The sequence below is a fragment of the Priapulus caudatus genome, unplaced genomic scaffold, assembly GCF_000485595.1.
Source record: "Priapulus caudatus unplaced genomic scaffold, Priapulus_caudatus-5.0.1 Scaffold220, whole genome shotgun sequence".
Lineage (NCBI taxonomy): Eukaryota > Metazoa > Priapulida > Priapulimorpha > Priapulimorphida > Priapulidae > Priapulus > Priapulus caudatus.
In genome coordinates this window covers 91,618-113,003 of record NW_014577281.1, presented here as the reverse complement: position 1 = coordinate 113,003, position 21,386 = coordinate 91,618, and the positions used below count along the sequence as shown (strand labels likewise).

The 21,386-nt window shown below is 38.6% G+C and overlaps 2 protein-coding genes across 3 annotated transcripts in view; one reads left to right on the top strand and one right to left on the bottom strand.

Annotated features, from left to right (window-relative positions):
- The window catches only part of LOC106807522 (insulin-like peptide receptor), a 29,133-nt gene extending 13,525 nt beyond the window's left edge, over nt 1-15,608 (bottom strand). For both annotated transcript variants that reach the window (XM_014809879.1, XM_014809880.1), the window contains exons 1-6: nt 15,468-15,608; nt 6,063-6,274; nt 5,329-5,859; nt 4,822-5,009; nt 2,297-2,474; nt 1,004-1,102 (exon numbers count right to left, since the gene is read on the bottom strand). In XM_014809879.1, the coding sequence (XP_014665365.1) occupies nt 1,004-1,102; nt 2,297-2,474; nt 4,822-5,009; nt 5,329-5,859; nt 6,063-6,219 (1,153 nt within the window). In that variant the 5' untranslated portion in view covers nt 6,220-6,274; nt 15,468-15,608. The remainder of the gene's footprint in view (nt 1-1,003; nt 1,103-2,296; nt 2,475-4,821; nt 5,010-5,328; nt 5,860-6,062; nt 6,275-15,467) is intronic.
- A 1,130-nt stretch (nt 15,609-16,738) lies between these two features.
- The window catches only part of LOC106807528 (ubiquitin-conjugating enzyme E2 J1-like), a 19,432-nt gene continuing 14,784 nt past the window's right edge, over nt 16,739-21,386 (top strand). Inside the window, 2 exon segments of the mRNA XM_014809892.1 lie at nt 16,739-16,878; nt 18,954-19,058. Coding sequence (XP_014665378.1) covers nt 19,028-19,058 — 31 coding nt within the window. The 5' untranslated portion in view covers nt 16,739-16,878; nt 18,954-19,027.

Here is a 21,386-nt window from a genome sequence, read left to right as displayed (position 1 = left end):
AAAAGCTGGGTCAGTTAGGGACCGAGTTATAGAGCGGAAGGAAACTATGATCAAGGTCAAGGTAAAAGTCAAATAAAGGTCGTAGTGACCTGGTTTTGGTAGCGTTAGGTCAATTAGGGGCTGAGCTATAGAGCGGAAGGAAAATATGATCAATGTCAAGGTAAAGGTCGAATAAAGGTCGCAGTGACCTGGTTTTGGTACGCTGCACACTTTCTCCCCAAGATGTGTAAGTATACCAAGTTTAGTAGCGCTAGGTCAATTAGGGGCCGAGTTATAGAGTGAAAGGGAAATATGATCAAAGTCAAGGTAAAGGTCAAATAAAGGTCGCAGTGACCTGGTTTTGGTACGCTGCCCACCTTCTCCCCAAGATGTGTAAGTAGACCAAGTTTGGTCATGCTAGGTCAATTAGGAGCCGAGTTACAGAGCGGAAGAAAAATATGATCAAGGTCAAGGTAAAGGTCAAATAAAGGTCGCAGTGACCTGGTTTTGGTACGCTGCCCACCTTCTCCCCAAGATGTGGAAGTAGACCAAGTTTGATCACGCTAGGTCAATTAGGGGTCGAGTTATAGAGCGGAAGGGAAAATCTCTGCGGCGGCGGCACAGACAAGAAACCATAGTATCCCCGCCGACTTTGTCGCGGGGATACAATGAAATAATAATTTATATGTGATTAGACTTAGGTTAATTAAGTAATTTTATATTTACTTAAGAGTAAATTTACTTAAGAGTAAATTTATATTCAATTAAGTTCTATTGAATTAAATATTTGGAAAGTTAAGGGTTCCTTCGCAATTGGCTACCAACAGTACACAATGTTAACGTAACTTGAATATCATTAACGATGAATCATGACAGAAAGCTTGTCTCCTCCCATTCAGATTAACACAAATCAAATTACACTAAATCCATATGTTCAAATCCATGTAAAAGATAAATATAAAGATAAAATCACCTTGTATGATGCTAACACTTTGTAAAAATTAAAAAACCAATTCATACTTACTTCCAGAGCGGACCTGTATTTCCAACGTGCCATCTATGACCGTGCATCCCTTGTATTTCTGTGCTGCCGTTACACTGTCTATATATGCCCCTGGACAGACTGGAAGAGACAACAACATAGGTTAGGTAACAATCTAACATGTTGGTTAATTAGTTGTTAATTGGTTAAATGTTGTTTTCTTGCAAAATTTAATATTAAAAGATGTCTGAAATCTAACTCAAACAAATTCCCCCACTGAATAATTCTGCTGTACATATATGCGTATGCGTTGTGAGTATGTGTGTGTGTGTGTGCGTGTGTGTGCATGTGGCATGTCTGTGTGTACGTTTGTGTGTGAACGTTTGTGTGTGTGCGCATTTGTGCGTATATGCGTTTGTGTGTGTGTGTGCGTGTGTGTGTGTGTGTGTGTGTGTGTGTGTGTGTGTGTGTTGGTAAGTGTTGGTGTGTGTTGGTAAGTGTTGGTGTGTGTTGGTGTGTGTTGGTGTGTGTTAGTGCATGTGTGTGTGTGCGCACACGTTGTTTTATGAACAGTTCTCCTGAGATCTCAATGTTCATACAAGCACAAGTAGAAAATCACCAGCTACTATGGTTAGGGAAGGAATCCATAGAAACGAAAGCATCTGGAAATTAGTTTCTACCATCTGGTAGAACATAAACAAGGAAGCTGAATCTCAAAATTGCTCAAGAATGCATAACATTCTGCTTCGTAAACAAATGCTCCACAGCAACACTCCCTAATCGCTACGACTTCTACTACTGTTGTTACTCTTATAGTACACTGCATTACGAGATTCCGAAACTGCTTTCATCTCTATATTATAATAGCTAGGTTGACATAGTAGAAGTCATTACCGCAAGCATGACAACCCCACAATGCTGTAGTATGGTACGTATTTGTGGATATGGCCATAACATGCACTGAATATCAAGCACGCTCCTTAACGCTACAAGCAAGGCAGCTATAAAACAAACAATAGATGAAGATATAGTCCTCCTAATGACTACGTTGTTCAGTTCTGCCGATCCGCAGGACCGTTATGCTCTAACAGTAACTCTGTTACTGCAGTACTGAGCTGATACTGTCAAGAATCCCGCATATGAGCTGCTTTTAAACACGTGACTCTCCAACACAAACATTTTTGCTAGCAACAGCAGGTTTTCACCACGTCAGACAAAATGATACCGATGAATAGGATGGCACTGAACATTGTCTAGTGACTCACAGCAGTTAGCTAGGTCAGCGACAAGTAGGTATCTTAGACAGGGTTACAGCCAACTGAGAAAATCACTTACTGCGTGGGCAGGCCTCGCCACAGTGTTTGCAATAGTTGGGGTTGCTTTCGTTCTTTGTCCAGCCAGTGGGGCAGTCCCTGCGGCACACCTGATTATGAAGTATCCAGGAATGGCCAGGCCCCGACCGACCCTCACCAGACACGCAATCGTCCTCACTTATGCAACGAATGCCATTTAGCTGCAAAAGCAAATCAACAATGTTTCTAATCGAAGTAGTGTTCTATGCAAGCTTTTAGTAATATTCAAAATATTTTGATCAAATAGAATCAACAGAAACTCCATTTCCAACATTGACATCCGAGAAAGTGTGCCACATGCAATTGCGAAATTATGATAACACAGCAACTCCAGACTGACTCAACTTCTCTGCATACATATAGACCTGTGCATCGTTATGGAATGCAGCATGGCACGTAAATAAGCTGAATTCACATCATTGTGCCAATATCTATTACTTAAAGTAAATTAAATTCAGAGATTATTGTTTTCTAAACGCAACTTTACTACGAGGGTTTTTTTTTTAAACAAAGGTCATATTTCTTTGTTGCACAAAGTAGTTAGAAACTGTTACCACAGATGGATGCACAAATCAGAACCCCAGTGACAATGTTGCTGAATTTGGAACAAAGAGACAATTACATTTTGCAAACTATATCCATCCACAAGGCTTGTTTGCACTAAACGTGCCATTTTAGGGACTTTTTATGCAGCAATGAAGAAATTTTAGTGTGCAAATATGAAAATTCATGACAGCTTTTCATCGGTGAATGCCGTTTTAAACATAATTAACATTATACTAACATTTACTATATACCGATTTTGTTATTTTCAGTGTAATAATTTTGAACTAGCTCAGATTAAACTTAGATGATAATTATAGTGGGTAAACCTCCCAGTGATCAGCTTACATGATGACACATCCAGTTACTCCGAGAAACCCGCCAGGTGACTACAGTTCAAGTATTATTCTTATTCGCGGGAAGAAGGGCAAGTGCCTAGTACAGACCTCTTGTGTATGTGGGGGGGGGGGGGGCCAAGGCCGGGTAATCGTCAACATGGCCATTTTTCTTTGTGGCCATAATAATATGAGAATGTCTACCGGACAAGCTGATCGTAGTCAATTGTTGACCGTAGCAAAAGTAGGTTCCCTCAGGACGATCAGATTCCTGTTTATTTCAATGACTAACTATATTAGAAGGTAATAAAGTATTATGCTGTCTGTTTAGTGACAGGCTGGGTGGGTACCAAACGTTACGAAGGAAAGGTGGCTTCATTAACAGAGAGCAGATATCTACTCTGCTATCTGATGAGGAGGTAACTGCAACATAAATCTTTTGTGCCAACACTAATTATTGTATTTGTAAACAATAAGAACACTATGCGACATTCGGACAGAACGTCAGAAGTTCTAAAATATAAATGTGAGAATACATACAAAACCTACAAAACTAGTGTAAAACTACAAAGAAAATGATTAAATACATTTAGCTGACGATGCATGAGCCCACATACCTACAATAATATATATATGTAAAACATACATATATACAAGAATAATATATATAACTATATTATTCTAACATGCTCCTTACGCAATTTTCTTTTAGATAACACTACGACTTAAAAATTAATACAGCAATGTGTTTGGCAGTCAATATCAAGTCAACATGCTTACAATTCTAGAGAATTCCCCATTTTCTTTTAGAACAAGTGCCGCAGAGCGACAGCGCTCAACTGACGTGTACTGTAGCCAGGTATTCTTCTGATAAACTCACTGACAACCGAATGAAGTGCGCCCTCCTGCCACCGTGTTCGCGCTCAGAGCATATATCTAGGATACTACTAATACAGATCTAAAATCTATGATAGTCTTTGCTATACCTACTCGTAGTACAGTAATAAATATACAGCTGTGTAACTTTAATGACTTCGCTATATTAACGTTATCATGGATATGCGTCGAGCGCGAGCGTAGTGGTGGGGGAGGGTGGGGGGAGGGGTGGGTGGAAGTTGAGTTTTGTAGGTTGAGCTGTTGAGATTTGTGCCGCAATTCCGAATTTCCTCCTATACCGTAAGTTAAGGGGGAAATATTCCCCCTCCATTGACACAGCTTGACCTTTGACCCTTGCCCCCCAAATTCGACATCCCGAGTCCTTTTCGCGATCCCCCCCGACATCTCGAATATCAAGACCGTACGAGCGGTAAACATTTGTGCCCAACTGTTGACAGACGGACGCACGCACGCACGCACGCACGCACGCACGCACGCACGGACGCACGCACGCATGCTTGGACAATCATGCGATTCTACAAGCTGCATCTGACTTCGTCAGCTGAGCTAAAAACCATAGAATAGAAAGTCATTATTTTGTGTTTGTGAAATGCGTAACGACTGCAATCATAATATATTATTTACCAGGAATGTGTGATGTCTTGGTAAACATGCTCAACTGCAAACTGACTAGGTAGCAAGTATTGAACTCACACATGTAACATTCATGCAGATGATGTGCAATACAACTTACCAAGTAGGTTTCTGGTGCGCACTTCTCCGTGCAGTGGCCTTCTTGGTCTAGAACATGTTTGCAGGCCACACAGTCATTGTTTCGTTCACCGTAGCATCCACCCAAACACTGTTCATGGCAGCAGATCCCAGGCACGTCGCTGGTGTTGCACATCCTCGAATTGCATTTAGGGCACTGCGAATTGAAATCTGAAAACAGGGATTAGACAGGACATGTGTATTTCGTAGAGATTGTGTAGACTGATTCCAGAGGCGCTGCAGAACCAACTTGCTGAGGACAGCCATGATGGGGTAATTAACCTAGGTATTGCATTATAGACAAGTGGTTGCAAGCTTATACAAGTTACATGTCACAGTAAGGAAAACAATATAGGAATGTTAGTGAGTATCCTTCCTTGCAGCACGCACAGGAAGAATTGGACACAGTAACGGCTAAACACCAATTCTAAAGACCAAAGCCTCTCCAGACAGACATTTTAAGATTCTCGGTAATAACAAATCAACTTACTGATCTGGCAATCACGTGCAGTCCAACATGTATTGTCGTGGCAACCGAGTGAACTGGGACACTCGTTGCAAAGGTCTGGGTCTTTGTTCTCTAGGATGAAGTTGGCTTGCTCCAATTCAGTATCCGGATTCGAATTATTCAAGATCGTCTTCCAGTTAATGGTGTGAACAAAGCACAGGGCCGGATTCTTCTCGATTCTCACACCTCCACGACTGATCGTAGCCAGGTTGGCAAGCCCAATCTCCCTCAAGTCAAACATCTCATACAGGACGAACGCGTAGTTAAATACGAGATCCCGTCCACGTATTACCGCTAGGTTGGGAAAGAGAGTCCGCAAGGACTGTAACCCTGAGACGCGATACATGAAGAGGTATCCGTTGATTTCACGCAGTTTTGGGAATGAATAGTTCTGGTACATCTCCCAGCTGCCTCGGTCAATAAGTAGAACCCGCAGGTATCCATCTATGATGGTGCAGTTCTCTAGAGCCATGAGATTGGAGACGTTGTTTCTGATGTCGATGTTCTGGCAAACTGCAAAATTTAAATACATTTTTCTAGGAAATTCAATAGCATTTAACAATAACTATGCTACACTATTCATCACTCATACCTATGACGGTTTTATCACTGTTTAAAGGGTATGGATGATATGGTATCTTAAGAGCATATATGTAAGTAAATACCACAAAAATAAATGCAATGAACTTTTGGCAAGTTAAAAGGGCACACATTACCTCCATCTCGTATATCCCGTGGAGATCGTTTTATTCTCACAGCAGGGGGCGGCTCAGGCGGAACAAAGTTCGGCCCAAAGCTAAATGCTGACGTCAGCCCAAGTAGAGTAAGTACTAGCAAGGGTGACACAACACAAGACTGCCCTTTGATGATCATGTTGCTCTTTCCCACGTGCAAACTGTCATGCACCCAACGATCATACGCACTCAAACTGCAATGAGAGCAAGTAATTATCATTAGAGCTTTTCCCATACTTAGTAAGACTTTATAAATAAATGCAATAGTATTCATTCCCATTGTCTATAAATAATACATAGAGAAGAACTTTAGATCAAGGATATCCCCAGGTCTCAGAAAAATTCAGACTGCAGCAAAAATAGGAAAGTTTACAGTCTGAAGTTCAAACTAAAAGATAACAATAGCTTACGACACGAATCAAAGTAACTGCCAGAATGACATATATAAATATCAAGAGTACAAAATAGAGATTACATGATCTCTATTATGTACTCTTGATCAATATGTTACTTCCAATACCTTACCAAAAAATATTACTTTGAAAGCAGTATTGCAATCGGTTTTGGGGGGGTTTGTAGAAACGTATACTAGTATTTTCAGTCACACAAGTCACACTAAGTCACAGTCGCACTGACTCCCGTCGACATCAAGTCAGTCTAGGACACTAAAACAAGAAGTATTCGAATCCCTAGTCCATACTCATGTTAATCTTGACCCAAATAAATGTCTGGTATTTTACCACCAGTATCTGTGAATGAAGCCAATCTTTGCTTCAATCTTCACAATGCTTCAATCTTTGCTTCAATCTTGACAATGCAATGGACAATTTAACTCCAGCAAATTTGGTTTATTTCTACATGGAGCCAAGTTTAATCCCATGGTAGTTTTACAGGAATAACTTATGCCTCACATGTCATTGCTGAAAATACTGAAAATACACCAAAGCTAATAATCAACAATATATATATATATATATATATATATATATATAGCATTGATATTTAGTAGTAAACAGGAAAAATCTATATTTGCACAATAAATTTATGACACATGTTGAGAAGTTGGTAGTGCAACAATAGCAATGTTTGTGTTTGACTGACCAACACTGTACTTGAACATACATGTGTAATGTTTATCGATCTGCTCACTTTACTATTTACATTATTTTAATTCTACTTTTAAGGCTTTCTCTGTTCCTTAACCAAAAAACATGCCATTACTTTGAAGCGTTTATTATTGATACACACTATGGTAATGGAAAAGTAAAATGAAACAATACCAGGGTGCGAAATTAACGAGAGTCCGGAGTCAAATACTCCCCGATTTACTGTCGGACTCCCTGATTTGACATATGCAGGAGTCTGTGTGACTCCCTGGAAATTCTGCCATACTATTACTAACTAGTTCGTTCCAGAGTGCTCATGGCCTCGTGGAATCACCGTATTTTTTCAGCTAATGTCCAAAGAAAATTTGGCAGACTTGCAACTGCATGAATCTTAAAAATAAGCACATGCGTTATTGTTAATAATTAATATCTCTAATTTTGAACCTCAGACTGCGGACTCCCTCATTTTGCTGCGGACTACCTCTTTTTGAGGGTAGGGAGTCCAGTCCGTTGGACTCCCACGACCGGACTCCCGTGGTCAACAGTTAAATTCTACCCCTGCAATACCATTAAAACACACACTAAATCCACATACAAATATTGTCAAAACACGCAGGAAATTACAAATAAATGAAACTAGAGGATGACATTTACTTTCCCATAAGAACATGAAATTAGATACATGAAAACACATGGAATTCAATATTACCATTAGCTACACAATATACTTTATTTTTAACATATATAGCCAAGAATCTGGTATTTAAGCTACCACTAACAGCAGCAGTTACTGGACCAACTTAACCACACCGTAATCCTGTTTAATATACATTATAGCACCTTGGCTGCATAACATCCATAATCTAGTTTTTATTATTACTTTCACAGGGCATGAAATTAGCCAAAATGTGACCAGGCCCAACCAAAAATTTTAAACAAGCCCTTAAAATTTTGTTCAATTTATTCCCAAGAGGACCGATTGTATGGGTGGTTGAACCGGCTGTTTAGGGGGGTTGAACCGGCGGCCGCCAGCAAAATAGCGCTAATTTCGTGCGCTGCTTTTAGTTGAATTAGGTATTTTATATGTCATGTAAACTTTCACTGCTTGCTAGAACAGCTGATATCTAGTCACAATAACCAACAATGTTTGATATCAAGATTTATACATTTCTTTTCAATATAATAGGATCATTGTGCCTGGGAAATAAATGGCAATTTTCTCAAAGCTGCTATAAGCTAATTTCTCTTATCAATTAAATCACATTTTAAATCACATCATAGCCTAATAACCTTTTCATCGTTGACCTTTACGACTAATTTTTCTGGGCTTTAAATGTGAAGAGAATCTGTATCAGTTTGTAACAAAAAATACCGAAAACAATGCCAGGTCTCAACTTTTTCTGTGACACAGTTCAATTACATCAGCACTGAGAAACAGAACTAACTAGCTACATGGATTAGCCCTTGCTGAGCAGAACAACAACAAATATGCAAGATTGACTGGAACTAAAGTGGCAATCATTGGTTACGAGGAAAGCAATTCCCTCAATGGCGACTTTTTGTTAGCAACCATTACTATCATAAACTTATACATTAGAAAAATAACTGCTTGTATAATGCCCAACAAAATTACCATCAACCGTCGTGACTGTTCATTAAATCTAGGTCAAGCTAGTTCCGATCTAAAATGTCTGCGATGTTTCAGATCAGGAATTCAGGGATACGTTGGTTTATAAAATAATTCAGTCTCTTGGAAGAGAAGTAGCAACATTTATGCAGAGTGAGTAAACAAACTTCCGGGGTCTCTATGTATTAGATAAGACAAACGAACCTCCAAATCCGGGTATTACACACCCAAGAGCATGACTAACTATTTGCATGTACGCCTGTCTCAACCAGCCAATAAAAATGAGTGTATTAACCTATATTAGCAGAGATAAGCATATCTAGATTTCACAAGCATTCTACATTCTGGGTGTATACAGATCACGCCTAACCACGCTGACATGCATGGAATCAATGCATGTCACATAAGGAACGTGAGAAGCACGTGATCATTACTTCTAGCATCAAACCACCCTATATAATATTACCAATGAGAAAACAGTGGTTTGGATTTTTATACGGTGTTCCACCTGTATTATTCACAGCGTTTTTACTTATCTCTTAAATCTGAACCCAATGTTCTTATGTGCCAAACCCTCCACATTGTGTTATGCCGTGGGTCAGATTGGAGGGTGACATTTTGATGTGCATGAGCACTGCGGTAGACGATGAGTAAACATGCCCGACTTCTACTGACTCTGAACCTATAGGGATACTACAAGTCCTCTCTGGAACTACCTAGGATAGAGGGAGAACATGACAGGATCATTAATATCACTGTACCAGTGTCACACTAATTCAAATGTCATTGTGAGTCACATCATTGCCCACATGTACAGCCGCTGCCACAGGATATTGCAAGCGCGGTGATATAAGATTACCACTTACTGTGCTGGCTGGTTACATAAGCTATTAAGCTAGGTAACCAGTAACACAGCTTGCAAATAAGATGACCACATTCACAACAAGCTATATAAGTTAACCATACTTTTTAATGGTGACCAGGCACATCGTCAGGCGGAGGCGCGCTTCAACATCATTTCTGGATTTTTTTTTAAATTGTGAAATTAAACAGTTGCAATGTACTTTTTACCGTGTTTCAAATGTTAAAATTCCATTTTAAATCCCGCCAGCGTACACCATTTTCCATGTAGCATTTCAAAAATGTTCCCCCTAACCCCCAGCAGGGAGACGGGGAACCCCCTCACACACTATCCCCCTTTACGGTGCTTCGCTCCTGCGTGACTGGGCTTCAACATTAGTCAATCCCTGGCGACGGCCCTGGTAACTGATAATTACTGCCCATTTTGTACCCAGTAGACATCCCTTTTTTATAGAAATTGATTTTTCGATGCTACATTCTACTAAATATCAAAGCTGCGTTGGCAAATCCACTCAATGACACAAAATAATTTACACTCGTTTCACCACAGTGCGATGCTCTATATGATGGATTTCACCTTGAATTTCTAAGGGACTTCTTTAGTTTACTTCAGTAATTCAGAAATTCACTCCATAGGGGAAATAACTATTGCTACCAAGTTCTATATTATAAGTCTAAGAGAGGCGAGGCCAATTTTCTGACGTGGTAATCTTCACCGTGGTGAGCATCAAGCCCACGCCACCGATCTCAGTGTATAGCCCGTGTGTCGGACACCAACATCTAGGCTTATCCATATTTGTTAAATCCACCCATATTTGTAGATATAATGACGATAAATAGGCCTTAATACGGGCGATAATTTTAGCAGCGGGGTGATGTCACAAAAGTAGAACAGCCGAATTCCTGCAAATGTAGCAATCTAGCAGACAAAAGCCAAAACTTTGTTTTAAAAGACCAGGTTAAACTATGCCAAATGTATACATTTTTTTATTATGCACTCAGTTGTCAGCAGAGTCTCAAAAGCAGCATAACACACACTTTTAGTAGTTCATCTTCATTCATTTGTATTTCTTAAATTGTAATTTGTCTGTGTATACATTCGGATATAATGTATAACATGATATAAAGAATTAAGTTTGTTAAAATCAGGTGCTATTCATCTTTTTGATGTCATCTATGGTGGCTTCACTGGTGCAGAACTCTGCCAAATTGACCAACTAATATGGTTAAAATGAGGTGATATCCATACGTTTTGAGAAATATTTACTTTTTAAAATCTGCTCATTATTTTACGATGACAGTGACCCTGAACTGATACCGTGCTATATTGACGGGTTTAGTTTATTGAACTATGTATTTAGGTTAGTTTAGTTTTCATGTATTATTTTGATGTAAAGCAAATCCCAATGATAAGAGAGACACGTGACAGATGCCACCAATTGTGTATTTAAAAGGTGAGACAAGGCTTGCAATGCCAGAGAGGCATATTCATAATAACTTGGCGCAATTTCATAACAATGTTGTATATATCCAGAAGCTTCGACTACACATCATTTGAACTGTTTTTGTCAGAATATTTATTATTGTTTGTTTCTCTGTTACGAATCTATCCTTAGAATTATGTAAAAAAGTTATAAAAAGGTCAACCGAGCCACCCGCTACCTTAGAGTGTTGGCTGAGTATCAGCCTCACGTGTATACCATGCTGGTGGGAGGGTAATTACGGTCTTCTATCCATCCCGGAATCTTTACCCGTATATTGAGTATGTGTGGCTGGATAGTGTTTAGATTGTGAATCCCCTAAGCTTCTCTTTCCTTTCTGATGAGGAACGTATGGGTGAAGGAGGGGGGGGTGAAAATATTTTAGAATTAAGTAAGCGTATGTGGCTGAATTTGCTCTTAAAAGTTTATCCTAAGCATTTTTCTCCGAGCAACGCCAGGTACCAGGCTAGTATTTAAAATGAAAGTGTCAATGACACTGTAGCTCACCACAAAAAAGGACACAAATGAGTGAGTGAGAAGAAGTCAGTTTTAATTAAGGAACCATCGACGTACATTATAGAAACGAAGAGTATATATGAGAGAACTCCCATTATATACTCTTGATAATTATTATATGTGTAATTTCTTATGTGAAAATAATAAATAATATTATATATAAATTATAAATAATTTATAAACCAAAATGAATCACAATTTGTGACGGTAGATGGCGCTACACCCGCTTTGATGTTTCTTAGCATAAATCATTATATATATCATAATAATAATAATATAATAATGATAGTATAAATCATAATATGTTCATAGCAGGAATTTTGCATTAAAGATATTGTCAATGAAATCTTTTAAAACGAACCAGACGAGTGTGACACCACAGACTGTTTGTTATCTGCGTGTCTATATAATATGCTATATAATTGCCAAACCCTACCTAATTTGCATAATTTTTTTTAAATATCAAAACCCCTAGCCCTTATTCATTCACATACCAAAAATGAGCAAAATCTGTTGAACCTGAAATGATTAATGGCAATTCCCATTTTTGCCAAAAAATTGCCGTGGCTCGAAAGTACGTCGACTGGCGTGCTCCAAAATAGGACGTTTAATATGGGAGCATAGCAGTAACAACAATACCCAATTTCAAACATGTGGGTCAAACGGTTCCTGAGTTATCGTTGACCGTAGCCAAATGTTGACGGACGGACGGACGTACGACGACCCATGGCAATAGCTCAGCTTGCCGATGTCAAGGTGAGCTAAAAATGGGATTAACATTTACTTCTACTGATCCAGTATGGATATAGTCTAAGAAATATTTCCCATACTATTAACAGAAGTGGCCAACTAATACATTATACCAGTAGGTGCAATGAGATATGAGACAGATACCTTTTGTATTTGATGCTATAATAGCAGCTTGGGGTGTCCTCTAAAGAACTTCACTTTGTGTAATCATAACAAGCTAAATTATGAAAATAAAAATCGTTTACTCTAGGTTCTAGGGTTATTTTCAGTTAATTTAGGTTAAAATTACGCTACATAAAAAGTTTCATGGTTCAATCACCATTAGAAATGTTATTAAAAATGTTTTAAAACTGACGACTGCAGTTTGATTACAATGACGGTGGCGCCACTAAAAGCGGACGATCTGATGAGTTGCGCAAAACTACTTTTCAGCCAAGGGCTACAGACCGAGGGTGTTTCTTATTTATTAATTTAAAAGCAAAAGAATTGTAATATCTTATAAACAACATATAGTTTCAGTTATAATAGGGATAAATTTGCCCTAAAATGAATATCGTTCAGTTAAATAGCATTTAGGTATAAATATAATTGCACTTTTGTGATTAGCCCTCTGTCTGTAACGTGCAAAATAAATTGTCAAATACTCAACTTTTTCAGGGTGGTAGCACGGGCGCGGGTGTCATTGCGCCGTTCAAATTTCGTAGCGTTGATGTGTAATTAATTATAACAATTAAGTTAGGTATCTGGTAACAAATACGTGTGGGTATAGACAATTTGTTATACAGTAAACAGTTGTATGCAGTAAAACCCTCTAGAGTCTACTATCCCTTTAATAATTTTCAACATATTACATTTAACATAACATATAGTTTACTATCAATTTAACTCATCCCCACAATGGAACAAAATCAAAACATTATTATATATATTAATTATCGCACTATAAATTATAAATTACATATTATTTATCAACATTGTTATTTTACATTATTAAAGATAAAGTAAGTCTGTGTATTCTATGTTTTAAAACATATTACAATAGCAAGTTACACTTTCTATAAGATTATATGTATTTCCTATACAAACATAAAGGGTGTGACACACCGCAGCATGCAATTATTATAATGCTGGCTGCTGCTAACAAGACACTTGTTAGCATTGGTTGCTGTTTTAACTTTAACAAAAAATGTTAGTGCACCCAATTCACACTGATTAGACAAAGCTACCGGCCTTTGGTTTCAGTATTGAACAATGCTTAATTTTAATGAACAGCATCAATCAATGGCAAAATTTTAATCGTTAAAATTATTATTAAAATGAGGAATTCTTGTTTTTTCCTAACCGTTTTCCTATTTTCTCGACCGTTCTGATACTTCCCAGTTCTACTTGCATAACACCAATTGTATGTAGTAAGCCTGACATGTCATAGAACACTCGCACACCATTCTTCCACCAATATATGCACTGACCGGCATTTCAAATTAGATTTGTTTACATATATATGTCAACATTACTAGCGCATAGAGCTCGCTTTCCTCGAGATGCCTTCAACTGGCACCCTGTCGCTACTCAAAACTATATTTTGCATGCAATTTATTCAAAATGTATATAAAACTATTATTTCTAAACCAGTAAAACACTTTCAAGTAAGAGGATAGTAATTGAATAATTACTTAAATGTTTACATTTAAGTAGCATCGACCTTATACAATCCAATACTGTGATGTCATGGTGATATACTACTTAGCAGATATGATAATATAGCCCAGGAGAGAAGGTTTATAAAGTGTTAAAATTTTTGGCATAAAACAGGGAGATTCACTTGGAAAGGGAATTATAATTCAGTCTTAAACTTCAGTGATTTAACTTGTGAAACTAATTGGTTTTCTCAATTCTGACCAACAATAGATTACCATAGTAACAATTGGAAATAACATTACTTACTTAAATTAAAATTCCAACTCCAGCCTCAGACTTTTAGTAACCAACATCATAGTTTCTGAGCAAACAAATTTTGTTTATTCTTGGTTTCAGCTACATTTTGGCTTTTAAATTGTACACATCCACTACAATTTTTTTTTAAAAGGTGCATTATGTTTTTGAATTGTTATAATGGCTAATAAAATCCTAATTAGAATTGTGGAAAAAAAAGTTTTGTATATACCTCCGTGGCGATAACTGCAATGCTAAATTAGCAAAAACAACAGCAACTACATTATAAACCCCAAGTAGAGAAACTGGTTCAAGGATAGAGATGATGTCCAGGACGGTGATTGGATAGGATGATGTTTATTACTGGACATGCTCTCTATCCTTGAGCCGAGAAACTGAGATAAATGCACAACATTGAGCATCGTACAGCGTTGTATCGTTGTTACATCTAAAATTTTTGAAGCACCTATTGGGCAATATCTAGAACTTGATTTCACATAGCACACGGGATAAATATCATCTCCCTAACAGCATACATGTAGAATAGAGAAAAACAATTTTAGTAATACTATAGGGACCTAGTAATCAAATATGCAAGCATTAGCCATTAGACAAGTATAATATAGAAACGGGGTCAGTGGACGCCCTGCTTCCATATATCTAACATTGGGATAACTATGTGTTTTGTACCTGAAAATCAGATAAATTGCATTAGTGTTGTCCTCAACTACGTGCTGGGATTTATTTGGCTAATGCATATGACCTGAGCGTGAGGCAGAGGACTGTGCCCTCTGTGCTGCATCTAACAGTAACACGGTGTTGCCCAAGGTGTTGCAATGTTAGTTTTACAGAAAGCTTTACAGGGAAACAGGTGTACATTATCGATTGATTCCCCGAAATCGACGGCCTGCTAAATAAGACGACATAGATTCGATTGTAGGTTACGATTTTTCATTCCTTAACAGGCTATATGTAGAGGTATGGTGCGGGTATTGTAAGTAGAACCGACTGGGTAGTTCATTTTCCACAAGCGTGAAGCGACATGATGGACAGACGGCGATGAGCAACTAGTTTCGACAGGATAAAATGGCAGTAACATGACAATATATCGAACCTTTTATGTATTACATGTCTTACGGAGTTCCCTCAGTCCATTAATGTCTTCAGTATCACGATCAAGCCGTAAACTTGCGAAATATTGAAGAATTTCCCTTAAATAAAATACAGTCATAAGCTTGCCATCGAACAACAAGAAGTAAACAAGTGTCGCCGCTGATTGGTCACTTCTAAGGGCCTTATAACTTTGTCGTCATAGGGGTAGAAGGTATCTATTGATTTTTGCGACATCTTACGGCAAATAATGGAAATAATGTATCGTGAGTTTTACTTGTAAAATTTTAATTGTAACGCATATAAAATACGAAAAACCTAATATGAATCAATAATTTGAACTATATTAACCTGTTTTAATGGCATATTGTATTTTCCAGAAAAATCTGCACCCAGTGACCATTTTGTTTCCACCCTAAATCAGTTATTTTGATACGCGTGTAAAAGTTCATGATATTACTACTACTACTAGTACTAGATAGGATGGAACAGGTAGCACATAATAAACGGAGCCCTTGTTATGTACATCTGATATTTGAATAAAAACAATTATCCGTCGCGTGCGCGCGTGTGTGTGTCGCCTTAGAAAGTAGTCGGTTTCTTTAGCTATATGGAATTACCGCTGTTCATCACAGCAAAAACTATTAGTATTAGGAAATATAGATTGCGGTGATTAAAGTCATATCCCAGGTATATTGTCTCTGATTGTTGTTAGATTTTGGTTGTGACGTACTACTACTACTAGCATCGAAGCTGTTATGTATCGTACGGTATGCTAGTGAGTAGTTGTTGACTGGAATTCACTGATATAATTTCTACAGTCGTACTTTCTATGTTCTATGTCATGTAGTATCCGCGTATAGTGTACATGATTTAAAATTTATCAACCATAAAATTAAAGCTTTGTGTACGTTAAGCGTGTCTAGTCCACAGAAATAGAATAGAAGATAGAAATAGAAATAGAAATAGAAATAGAATAGAATATAGAAATAGAAATAGAAATAGAATAGAAACTTCTATTCTATTTCTGTGGTCTAGTCGCGTGAACGTTACACACGCAGCTTTATCGGCCATTAAAATACTCCCGTGCGGTATTATGCACCTGACGATCACGAGATCTCGTCCGCTAGGTGGAAGCATGGGTGGCAGTATCCTAGACTGGTACTCGCTCCCACCTTAGTTACTCGGTGGGATCGAGTAATCGAGGTGGGATCAAGTAATCGAGGTAGGAGCGAGTACCAGTCTAGCAGTATCCTTGTTATTAAAATTCGAGAGCAAAACAGTGGATTGTGAGTGTACGATAACTGCGATACTAATAGTAATAGTAATACTATGGTAATAAGCCTCCTAAACACGATAGCAATTTGTATAAAAAAATCATTAACGTTACAGCTTATCAATAGAATAGTAACTAAGTAAGTATTAGGCTCGCTACCAGTTGTTTGTTTCTAAAAAACATTAAACTGACGTTGCTATTCGCCATTGGCCGGATTGCCATGGCATTGGTTACCGTTATGTAAATTTCGTTGGTCGCGTCACGATCTCCGGTCATGATTCATACAGTCTCGCGGGTCTGTTGTGTACGTCTACGAGTGACGTGTGTTATCTTGGATATAAAATATAGTTTCTCTATTATATATATATATATATAGTGTTATGTTGTGTGTGTCAAATTACAAGGTGGCTGATACTGATAGTCTGATACACGATTACTAATCGGGGGATTACGGATTAGTTAAATTTATGAACAATACTCGATAGACACCTAAATTGTAAAAAATTATAATTTGTAACTGCTTAGACCGAATAATTCTGTCCCAGATAACGTTTTATATTTTGGATGCGTTATACTGAGACAGAACGGGCCCGAGGTGCATTGAAATTTCGTGAGATCGCATGCAAAATGCATGCGCTGCTAATGCGGCCCTAGATACAATCATGTAACCCAACAAGAGTAGGGTTACAACACGTACTATACTATAGTTTTCTGTGGAGGTGCCTTGAGTGATTTACTCAGGGCGGTTTTATGGTTCGTTTTTTCGAGACTACAACTTCCAAACTGGGTTTATTCTAAACACGAACCTTTCTCCGCTATCCGGGGACTTACTATGTATCACAATACTCTGTATTAAACTAATATAACCTGTTACAAAAATTCGAAGTGACGAGCGGCGAATATACTGAGCGCCATTTTTGTTGACCTGTGACGTACTTCGGTTTGAAGAGCGGGTTCACCGACCAATCGGAGGGCGCTGCGTTTGCCGATCGCTGTGTGCATTGGGAATGCGTACGTCACAGGTCAACAGAAATGGCGCTCGGTATATTTGCCGCTCGTCACTTCGAATTTTTGTAACAGGTTATATTAGTTTAATACAAAGTATTGTGATACATAGTAAGTTCCAAGATAGCGGAGAAAGGTTCGTGTTGAGAATAAACCCAGTTTGGAAGTTCTAGTCTCTGAAAACGCACCAGCAAACTGCCCTGAGTGATTCACTCAGGGGTTCCCCCCCACAAAAAGATAGGGACGCGTTGTAACCCTACTCTTTTTGGGTTACATTATTGTATCTAATGCGGCCGGTATCGGCAGGTAAAAAAGCCTACCGTTCCCTTCTACATGGCTTTACCTTGCTACTGATGTGGGTGAATATTCACTTCAATCGTTATTCACTTCTTAAAAGATTGTTTTTCAGAAACCCCACTTCATTCCACTTTAGTAAATCGCATTCGCCATTCACAAACAATCAGAGCGAGCCTTACAATAGCCTGGTTTTCTCTTGTATCTGTGGCGCTGTCGTAGGGTTGGAGGAAATATTTTATTCATGTGGGTACTACGTCGACTACTTAGAAGAAAATCACAATGGACTACTCAGAAGAAATTTATTCGGAATACAAATTTAAATTTGAAGCAAAACCAGAGCGGAACGCACGAACCCACGTGGCTAAAATAATTTTCTCTAGCCCTCCTGCAGCGCCACAGATACAAGCGAGAACCAGGGGCTATTGTAAGACTCGCTCTGATTGGTCTGATTGTTTGTAAATGGCCAACGTAATTTACTAAAGTTAATGAAGCGGAGTTTCTGAAAAACAATCTTTTAAGAAGTAAATAACGATTGAAGTGAATGTATACACATATCAGTAGCAAGGTAAAGCCATGTAGAAGGGAACGGTAGGTTTTTTTCTGCGCCAATAGCGGCGTATGGGCCGCATTAGCAGCGCATGCATTTTGCATGCGATCTCACGAAATTTCAATGCACCCCGTTCTGTCCCAATAACCCTCACCAAAATATGAAAAAGGTTATCTGGGACAGAATTATTCCGTCTAGTAACTGCTCTGCTGCCACTTGAACTTCACGACAGAAGTTCCTACTTGTATTGTAGTAGGTCTCGGAGTAGTACTGTAGTTTACTCTAGTTCTAATGTTAGTAATAGTATTACTCTGGTGTTAGTTGATTTAGTTAATTTAAGTAATCAACTAATCAATGTGTTTCAGGTACTGAGGTAGCATATTTGCAGAACCAAAAATATACCAACTACTAGTGTGGATCAATAGGTTTCTTTGATAGTATGGATGGACGCTACAGCCTTCGGAGTCCAGGTACATACATAAATATTAAGGATACATCCAGGGTTGTAGGTGAAATTTGGTGAAAATTTCAGTACTCATTTTATTAGATAGATGGCGACATGTAATAGTAGATTATTATGTATGTAGTCTCCCAAACAGTTCAAAATCTTCGCATATGCTTCAGTCTTCACGAATGAAATTTCTAAACACTGGACCTACGGTCCACCAAGCCAGCAAAATTTACTGGTCCGGACTAAATTTTACTGGACCAATATTATTTTGACACTTTTGACAATAAAGAACAAAACATTGATATCATTTTGCATTTTACCTATAATAATACCTTCTACACACTGCTAGGATAACAGTAGTAATACCTATCAAATATACATCACATGTATGCCTTCTACACACTACAATAAAAGCTGCAAAATAGAACAACAAATCTGCGTTAGTCGTCAGTGAGCATTTATCACATATACTTTCTACAAACTGCAATGATAACAGTAAGGATACCTATCAAATATACATCACATACCTTCTACACACTACAATGATAACAGTAAGGATACCTATCAAATATACATCACATACCTTCTACACACTACAATAATAACAGTAGTGATATACCTGTCAAATATACATCACATCCAAATTATAATTCAATAAAATTCAATTTACAAATTCATTACACACTCGTGTTCAGAACGCCGTATTATTGTATCTCCCTTGACGAAGTCGGCGGGGATACTATGGTTTCATGTCTCCCCAGCCGCCGCCGCCGCTCGGTCCGCCGCAGATAATTTCCCTTCCGCTCTATAACTCCAACCCTAATTGACCTAGCGCTACCAAACTTAGTATAATTACACATCTTGGGGAGAAGGTGAGCAGCGTACCAAAATCAGGTCACTGCGACCTTTATTTGACCTTTATCTTGACCTTGATCATATTTCCCTTCCGCTCTAACTCGGCCCCTAATTGACCTAGCGCTACCAAAACCTGGTCACTACGACCTTTATTTGACCTTGACCTTGATCATATTTCCCTTCCGCTCTATATTTACATTGATACCTTGACCTTGACCTTCATCATATTTCCCTTCCGCTCTATAACTCGGCCCGGCCTAATTGACCTAGCGCGACCAAAAGTTGTTAACTTACACATCTTGGGGAGAACACGGGGATACATGTAGTTGGCGACAACTGCCCTTTCTAATTATTAATGATCCATTTGCTTTTAGGACCGCATTTTAACCACGACGCAATGCCATAAATTAAACTGGTACTCGCTCCCTCCTCTCGCTTAGTTGCTCGTTGGGCGACTTAGTTGCCGCAACCGAGCAACTAAGCCAAAGAGTGGAGCTAGTACCAGTCATGCCATAATTAGAAGCGGACTGCGCAGGCTATAAATGTACATGCGGCAGTCGTTGATCAAAGTGACGTTTGGTTAGCGATGAAACAAAGTTTAAAAAAATGTTATTTATACAGTAAGTAGTCTCATAAATACTTTGATAAATTATTTAAATACTGTACCTAGAGTGGCTGAGAAAAACTGTGAGAACCGACGCAGCGCTTTGCAGATTTGAAAAGTACAGGAGGACTACTAATACTCCCCTAAACACCATGAGGGACCTTCACGCCCATAATCACACCCTTAAGAGGCATGATGGAAGAGCATCCCATTAAAAAATCACAACCCTTAAGAGGCGCAATGCATTGGAGAGCTCCACTAAAAATACACACCCTTAAAAGGTCTGCCATTGTATTTTAAGATACGACGAAGCGTGTAATGAATGTTGATTCATCTCAATTGCTACTGAAACTGAGAATTGGGCTAGGAAATAGATACTCCAGTCGAGGCTCGCGCATTCCATCTGCCAACATTGACAACTCTCATGGACAGGGAACCTAGCCTCAAGCCAACGCCAGTGACGTGCGAGCTTTGACAGTACGCCACGTGATCGATCGCGTCACTATATATACGGCCTGGTAGCACGCGCAGCAACACCACACGACCACACTTGCAAGCGTCAAATAAAACGCACACACGCGCCACGTCTGACACTCTCAAACATGAACTAAGGCCGTGTCTATATTGTAAAGCAACCTATAAAGCCAATGTTATTAAATAAGTATCTGTTAGAAGGCTGTGGACTGTTAAATCAAAATTTGTGAGCATTCTTAACCCCGCCTAAAATTTTCTCTCACGGATTTAGACGTTTCAAGCAAAATCGACCCTGGGACTGGAACATCCGCGGAACAGGATCTCATCCCTGTAAAATGGAGCGCTATTTCAACATAATAAACACAGGCCTTTTGTGCGGCGATTCAACCACTTATTCTGAGGCCGATGATGCAA